The following is an 8,568-nucleotide window of genomic DNA, read 5'->3' on the forward strand; positions in this document are numbered from 1 at the left end:
CCACCAAAGTTAGTTTTCCTTTAAATGTACAAAAGGCCTACAAAAGAGTTATAAGGCTAAACTACCATGAAATATAGAACGAAGAGAAAACTTCGGGAACATTACTGCCTGAGAGGAGGGATGATTCATGTGGACTAAACAAACACAACACCCATTTCTTTGCATTCGTTAGGAGCAAATCACTGGCTGCAGACAGAGGAAAAGGGGCGGAAATGCATGCCTGGGAAGAGATGGGCAAAGGAAGCTGCTTCTGCCTCCATTCACCTAACGAGAGAATCCTAAGGGCCCAGAAAACAGCAACTTTACCAATCTGTCATCTCCTACAATACAGTTCCGATTATCATTTCATTGTTCAGTAAGGTCAAAGGGCAGCTAGTTTATATAGCAAAGTGTAAACCAGCCAGCATAACTTCTTTAAAGGTCCTATTATCTATGTAAATATTGAAAACACAGGAAAATTGGTTTAATCTGACACTCACTGCCCAGCACTGAAGAGGAAATAAGGGTTGAGGGGGCACCCCTGGATTTCTGGAAAAGAAACTGAATCTCAATCTAGAATTACTCTACTAGATGAAGGGCTTCAAGACTAAAATGTACAAAGATAACCGACTCTCAAACGACATTAAACCTCGCTTTTCCTTTACCCATTCCTTGCTAAATTATTCTCCATCAGGCTTTCTCCCCCCTGCAAGCTTTTATAAAATCCCTCTTCCTTTGGCTATTTATATCGCCAAACTCCACAACTATTTTAACTCCAAGAAACCCTTCTGGGAAAAGGACATCTGCACAAACGCTAGTGCAAAATGCAAAGTTTAAATTACCTTTTTCTCCCACCCAGCCCCCACCCCAGTCCTTGCAACTTCTATTAAAGACTTAGCATTCATAAGTGGCAAAAAAATAAAGACATGGAAAGGGAGCACAAGCGAAACGAAATTCAGGCTCACACCCTCAAAACCTGACCTACCCCATTAATGTTTGTGTGGTGCTGGGGGGAGGTTGGGGGGGGTATGCCTCCATTGTATCCTACATCGCAAAGCTCTGTTACTTATTATCAGTCCAGAATACATTTCTACAGAAATGTTCTCAGTAGACCAGGAAGAGGAATGAATATGTAAGGAGGAGCGGAGGGAGCAGGATGCACAGGGGACCCATCTGCACGCCTGCACCCGCCCCACCCACGCCGTCTCCCACCCCCAACGCACCCGTGCCGTGTTCGTGTCGTGCCAGGCCCCGGGCCCGGCGTCCAGGCCCCACAGTCCCAGCTCAGTGCCAGGCCCGCCCGCCCGCCCCACACTCGGCCAGCGCCCCAGGCCGAGGCTCCGCCACCGCTGTCGCTAGGGGGTGACGGAGAGCGCTCAGAGGAAGCGGCACCCTGTCAGCCACCCAAGGGCCGTTTCTTCTTTACCTGCCATGTCGCGCTGCAAATGGTGACCCTGCCGGGCTCGTCGGGGTCTCCGCGACCGGGGCTCAGCCCCCACACCTGGGGATGGGGGGACTGAGGGCGCGGATGGCGGCGGATGGCACCTGAGGGGGGAGGGGACGGGGACCGGGGCGGAAAGGAAGCGGCCCGGGCGGAGCGGTCGGCAGGATGATGGCGTTCACTCAGGGGCGTCCCGTCTCGTGCTCCTTCTCCCGCGGTGGAGACGGCAGCAACGGCAGCAGCGGTAGCAGCGGCGGCGGCGGCGGCAGCAGCGGCGGCGGCGGCTAGGACAGCGACGGCGGCCGCACCGGCAGGGGCAGGCGACTCCACTTTCAAAATGGCGCCCGCTGGCTGGCCGGTGACGCCACTCTAGGGGCGGAGCGCCTTTGGGGCGGGTCGCGCTGTGCTAGCCACGCCTCCTTTTTGCCGTGCTTTCGCCCCGCCCCGCCCGCTAGGACCCTTGAGAAGGTCCCTGTACAGAGCTAGAGTTGCATTTAGTTTACTCTGGCTGTGGGTTGGATGTGCTATGTCGCGATGCCCAAGTGGCCAAGGCCTGGCCTGTCTGCACCTCGCAGTGTCCCAAGCCCATGAGCCAAGGCCGGGACTCTGGGATGGCCTCACATGTTCACGTATGCTCACACACGGTGAGCTGGCCCTCTCTAGAGAATACCCCTTTTGTTGTTCCAGTGACCCTGTGGGTGAGCCCCGGAGGCACCAAAATAAAGGGAGAGTGATGCATACTTGCCACTGCCTGCCCAAGGTGAGAGTTCACTAAGCCCAGAAGGACAAGACACAACTGGGCTGGTTCCATCTGGGTGAATTAGGTTACCTTCCCATGGACTAGAGCCTTTGGCTACTGCAAGCAGTTAAGAATAGCTCTCCACAGAAGTTGAATGTTGTGAATGGCGCAAAAAGTAGCCCAGGTCTTTTCAGATAAAAGTGGTAAAATCACTGATTAAGAAGATATGCTCTGCCGGGCAGTGGTGGCGCATGCCTTTGATCCCAGCACTTGGGAGACAGAGGCAGGCAGATTTCTGAGTTCAAGGCCAGCCTGGTCTACAGAGTGAGTCCCAGGACAGCTAGAGCTACCATTAAAAAAAAAAAAAAAAAAAAAAAAAAAAAAAAAAAAAAAAAACTGTCTCAAAAAAACAAACAAACAAAAAAGATATGTTTTTCTGGCTGTGGTAACACATGCCTGTAATCTCAGCAGCACTTGTGAAGTGAATGTAAGAAGTTCTAGAGTTCAAGGGCAGCTGAGTTTGAGGCTAGCCTGGGCTATCTATATGAGACCCTGCCCAACATACACACATCAAAAACACTAAAAAAAAATTAAACTAAATCCATTTACATGCAGCCTCTTCCAGTCAGACTCTCTGACACTTTTCCCCATTTTCTATTCACCTTTAACTAGGTCAGATGCCCTTGCTTAATAGTGTCAAGCTCTCCTGGGGTCAGGGGCCTCGGGGAAGGAGGCAGAGGCAGGCAGATCTCTGGAGGTCAGCCTGGTCTACAGAGCTAGTTCCAGGACATCCAAGGCCGCACAAAGAAACTCTGTCTTGAAAGACAGGAGGAAGAGGAGAAAGAGGAGGAAGAGGAGGAGGAAAAAGAACAACAAAAACAAGTGATGTCAGGTCCAAAGGAAACTTCCCAAACTGCAAAAGGCAGTCCAAATATCAGAAACGAGCTCAACCTGAACTATAGGAAGATTTCTGGCAGTTGGATAAAAAAAAAATTTTAAAAATTAAAAAACGCAGCATTCTTCAGGAACTTGTGAAGCCAGCTGCTCTCTACCAAAAATGCCATTTCCCTCACTTCTGGCAAAAAGGAGATTATAGATACCTATGTTGCCTAACTGTATATCAAAGCCCATGCTGATATCACAAGATCCTGTTACACATTTCAGTCCGTGCTACTGTCCCGCCCTTCTTACCTCTCCCTTACCATAAACTCCCTCCAGCATTCCTCTCCCCAGCGACTCCTCCTTATGACCCTGCTATTCTGGCTGTTTCCTCTAGATTTTATCCCCTGCTATTATTCTTCCCCCTCTGGCCACATTCAGTCTGTGCTCTGGACTCTCCCAGACGCCTCTGGCTGGCCTCTCCTATCTACAGTAAAACCCTCCCCTTAACCAAACTATGAAGCAGTCATGTTGTCAGTTTATACAAATAGTCTCATAAAATAGAATGCACTTTTCTGTTTTCTTAAACCACATTAAAATGATCTCAGCCTGTGTCTATTAGAATTCTTTGAGGTTAGGAAGTATGTTGTTCATCTCCCTATCACCAGCCACATAATTCATGGGATTAATGGATGAATAAATAAGTCTTTCTGGATTGGGAAGAAAAAAACACTTAAATGTTGGCTCCTTAAGGTTTGCTGAATTATAAATATTTTCACCCACTCTTCTTTTTTTAACTTTTAAAATTTATTTAACCTGTATGAGTGTTTTGCCTGCATGCATGTATGTGTGCCATGTACATGCCTTGTGCCCTCAGAAGTCAGAAGAGTGTGTAACCACTGGAACTGGAGTTACAGACAGTTGTGAACTGCCATGTGGATGTTGGGAATGGCACCTCAGTCCTCTACAAGAGCAACAAGTGCTCTTAACTGTTGAGCCAACTCTCCAGCCCTCAATCTTCTTAACTCCAGAAAAAAAAGGAGGCATTTTAAAAGTCATCTTGGTGATATCACCTACAATTATTAAGCAACCAACCCCGTTTGGTAAACAGGTAAGTTGCCTGTGCATACATTTGCTGTAGCTACTCCCCACAGTATCTTCAGACCTGTTTACACACTACTCAGGAGATAGGCTATCCCAATAGGATAGTACTCTCTTCTCTGTACATGATCTTGAAACTTTTGTTTGAGTTGGTTTTGAGTTTTGTGGGGAGACTCCTAAATGTAACTCTTGATCACATGACCGCACACGGTGACCAAGCCTTGCAGAATTGAGCTCATCTTGGGTAAATAAAGAGGGAAATTCCCTCTTGGTTTTTCTGGTGACACTTTAGAAGACTTGAGACTTTTCTGCTTCAAATCTGAGTCAAGAGACACAAAGAATTATAGAATTGGAAGCACATTAGAGCTGAACAGGTCTCACCCTGGGTTACTGCAAGGTGGCTTTTAAAATATATTACATGATGTCTTAGGGGTTCTATTGCTAACTGGAGTTCACTCATGATCTTCTGGCACTTGGGGGCTTGGGTAACTTCTCCATCTCTGTCCTCTGCGGCACATACAGCTTGTCTTCTAGGCTCCTGCTGGCTCTACTCCACTGTGGCTGCTGTTCTTGGTGATCACTGCCTGGTTCTGGCATTAAAAAGTGCTAAGGTCTTCTGCTGCAACTGGGATGCACATTCCCCCATAACCTTTCCTAGGCTCTCTTCAGGGACTCCAGCCCTGCCACACAGTGCCAAGCCTCAGCTGCTCTCCATGACCCCTCAAGCCCTCATAACCAGTACCATGTAGGTGACTCTTACACTACCAAGTTCTGCTGCCAGCACAAGGTACAACATTTGGCCTTGTCTGGAACACTGCTCCTGTGTGCTGATTTTCAGGAAACGCTTCCCAAAAGGTTTCACCTCCACAATGCTGGTCCCTTCTTCATCCCTGCTAATTTCTCAGCTACAGCTGACAAGTACTGAGTATCCCAACAAAACAAAGGTTTCACTTTAGTAGTTCTGATATCTTGTTAATCACAGCTGATTCTTCAACCTCAGCTAACCGGAGCCACAGATTCTCCACACAAAAAGGCCCGGCAGAGTCATTGCTTCCCTCTGAAATTTCACAAGCCAGGACTCCATCATCTGCACTGCTCTCAACATTCTTATTTTTCAAGCTCCCACAGGACAGCTCCCTGAGTTCTCAAAACATTCAATGGATTTTCTAGCCCAAAGTTCTAAAGTCCTTCCACAATCCTCCCCAAAACATGATCAAGACTGTCAGAGTAATACGCCACTGTGGCAGTACTAATTTGTCTCATTTAGGGTTACTATGGCTGTGATGAAACACCATAAGCAAAAAGCAAATTGGGGAGGAGAGGGGTTAGTTAGTCAGCATACACATCCACATTACAGTTCATCACCGAAGGAAGTCAGGACAGGCACTCAAGCAGAGCAGGAACCTGGAGGCAGGAGCTGATCTAGAAGCCATGGGGGAGTGCTGCTTATTGGCTTGCTCTCTTAGGTTTGCTCAGCCTGCTTTCTTATAGAACTCAGGACCACCAGTTCAAGGATGACTCTACCCACAGTGGGCTGGGCCCTCCTCCACCAACTACTAATTTAGAAAATGTCTTCTAGGCCTGCCTCCTTGTCATGGAGGCATTTTTCCAATTGAGGCTCCCTCCTCTAGGATGACTCTAGCTTGTGTCAAGTTCACAAGCTCACATAAAACTATCTAGCACACATGACCAGAGGAGAATTATTCAAAAAAAAAAAAAAAATAGAGAAGTGACATCCTTTCGCATCCTCTGTTCTCCGGGTAGTTACATAAAGAGTCTCCAAGTAAGACCTTAAGTGTAAGGAGAAAAGCAGATATCCCATACGCCAAAGTTGAAACAGGCATGACGGCAACTGTAATCACAGCTACCAGGCAATCTTGAGTTCCAGATCAGCCTAAGAAACACATGAAGACCTCTACCTCAAAAATAAAAACAATAGAAAGTAAAGAAATTAATCTGTTTTAATACCAAACATTGTAGGGCATACTTGTAATCCTAACAAGCATGGGAAGTGGAGTGAAGAGGATCAGGAATTCAGAGTCATCTTTTACTATGTATAATGAGTTAGAAGCCAGCCTGGGCTACATGAGATCTAATAGAAAATGAATTGAAAAAGAGAGTGAGGAAGAAAATGAAGTGAAAGAAGAATGGGAAAGAGGGAGAAAAGGATTAAAAGAAAGAAAATGGGAAGGGAAGAAATGAACAGGGCAAGGCCCATGGCTCAGTGGATAAAGTGCTTGCTGAGCAGGGAGCAGGCTTGAGAGCCTATGTCCACATCCCTAGCATCTTACCCTTACAAAAGCCGGTGTGGCAACAGCTTGCATGTATGTAACACTGTAACACTGGGGGATTAGAAACATGCTGACGCTTGCTGGCCAACTAGTCTAGTTGTACCAGTGAGGACAAGTTCAATGAGACAACCTGCCTCAAAAAATAAAGTAGTGGACAACGGAGAAAGACAGCAGTGCTAACCTGTGGTCAGTGTTGCTCCCTCCCTCCCTCTCTATCTCTCTCCCTCTCTCTCTTTCCCTCCCCACTTCCCTCCCTTTTCCTCTCCCTCCCAAATGATAGCTATTTTTTTCATGGCCTGAAACAGTCTCAAGGCCTTTACAAGAAACACCATAAGCAGTTGTTAACTCTTCACATCTTCGCTACAAACTTGGCCTGGAAGATGATCTCCAGAAGCTAGGAGTAGTCTACACTGAAACAATTCTTACTAAGGTGATCATAACATAGAATTCACTCTGTAGAAGTATCCTACACAGAAAAGTGTTTAACACAAATAACAGTAACTCTACCAGGTAGATTATTATGGTGTCAAACACTTGTTTAAAAACAAAACAAAACAAAAGAAGTTGCTGAGCCTCAGAAACAGGATACAGAATTTGAATACAATATGATTCTCCAGTGGGTACAAGCAACTCAAAATCTATAGACTCCTTACAGGAAGAGCAGTTACCACAGTGCTCATAACAATGTCTCCAGGCACAGACACATTTGGGTGGTCATTTCCTCCTTAGCCAGTTGCATTTCTCTAAATAGTATATATTGAACATTTATCAATGAGAAAGAAAAATTTTATTTTTTAAAGCTAACTCTAGGCCAGTAAGATGGCTCAGGCGGTAAAGGTCTTTACCACCAAGCCTGGTGAGTAAAGGGTGAATTCTATCCCTCAGACACACAAGATATAAAGAAAGTAACTCCTGTGAGTTAACCATTGACCTCCAAACATGTATCCTACCATGAGCACATGTGTACACATACATGCATGCACGGGGGAACACTCACACATAATGCATACTCACATGCACACTCGCACACAGACATACTCACACACGTATACACACATACACACATATATACACTCACACATGCACACAGGAACACAAGCACAAGAGTGCACAGCACAGATGCACAGAGACTTTAATTAAGCATTTAAAAATAAATAAATAAAAGCCAGATGGTGGTGACATATACCTTAAATCCCAGAACTTAGGAGGCACAGGCAGGGGGATCTCTGAGTTTGAGAATAGCCACACAGAGAAACCCTGACTCAAAACACATAACTAAATATACACAAACAAACAAACAAGTAAATAAATATTCATTCTACCAGGGGTGGTGGCATGTGCCTGTAATCTCAACATTTGGGGGCAGGGAGTAGAAAGAAGATAAGGAGTGGTATGTGTCTGTGTATCTGTGTGTCTATGGTATGTGCACCCACACTGAGTTGCTCAAGTGTGGGGGTGCTTGAGTATGAAGGTCAGAGACTATTTTTTAGGAGTTAGTTCTCTACTACCATTGGGATCAAAGTCAGGGCTTGGTATCAAGAACCTTTACCTGCTAAGCCACATTACTGTTTTTCCTTTAAAAAATTATTTTATTATTGTATGCATATAGGTGTACTGCCTGCCCATATGCTTGTGCATCACATGCATGCCTGGTGCCTGCCAAGGTCAGAAGAGAATTTTGGAATCCCCAGGACTGGAGTTATGGGTGGCTATGAGCCTCCACGTGGGTCCTGGGAATCAAATATGGGTCCTCTGCAAGAGCAGTAAGTGCTGTTAACCACTAGGCCAACTCACCTGGCTCCAAAATATTATCTGTCTGTCTGTCTGTCTGTCTGTCTGTCTGTCTGTCTATCATCTCCTCTCTCTCTCCCTCTTTCTCTCTCTGTTGGTTTTTTTGAGATAGAGTTTCTCTATATAGCCCTGGCTGTCCTGGAACTCACTTATCATTGCCCAGGTTCCAAAACATTTCTTAAAAGGAGAATTTCCAAGCTGGAGAGATAACTCTGTGGTTTAGGGTACAGCCCTTGGACTTGAGCCCTGTAACCCACATGCAAGTTCAGCACCCACATCACATGATTTACAACCACCTGTAACTTCTGTCCCAGGGGACTCAAAGAGCACTTCTGGCTTCCAAGAGC

At 46.1% G+C, this 8,568-nt stretch overlaps 1 protein-coding gene across 5 annotated transcripts in view; it reads right to left on the minus strand.

Moving 5' to 3' along the window:
* The window catches only part of Ppp2r2a (protein phosphatase 2 regulatory subunit Balpha), a 71,744-nt gene that overhangs the window by 56,983 nt on the left and 6,193 nt on the right, over nucleotides 1-8,568 (minus strand). The window contains exon 1 of one of the 5 annotated variants that reach the window (XM_031362931.1): nucleotides 1,406-1,778. The exons of the other annotated variants lie outside the window; for them this stretch is intronic. Coding sequence (XP_031218791.1) covers nucleotides 1,406-1,412 — 7 coding nt within the window. The 5' untranslated portion in view covers nucleotides 1,413-1,778. Of the gene's footprint in view, nucleotides 1-1,405; nucleotides 1,779-8,568 lie in introns of those variants that run through there. 5 annotated transcript variants of the gene reach the window in all.

The sequence above is a fragment of the Mastomys coucha genome, unplaced genomic scaffold (genome assembly GCF_008632895.1).
Source record: "Mastomys coucha isolate ucsf_1 unplaced genomic scaffold, UCSF_Mcou_1 pScaffold9, whole genome shotgun sequence".
Lineage (NCBI taxonomy): Eukaryota > Metazoa > Chordata > Mammalia > Rodentia > Muridae > Mastomys > Mastomys coucha.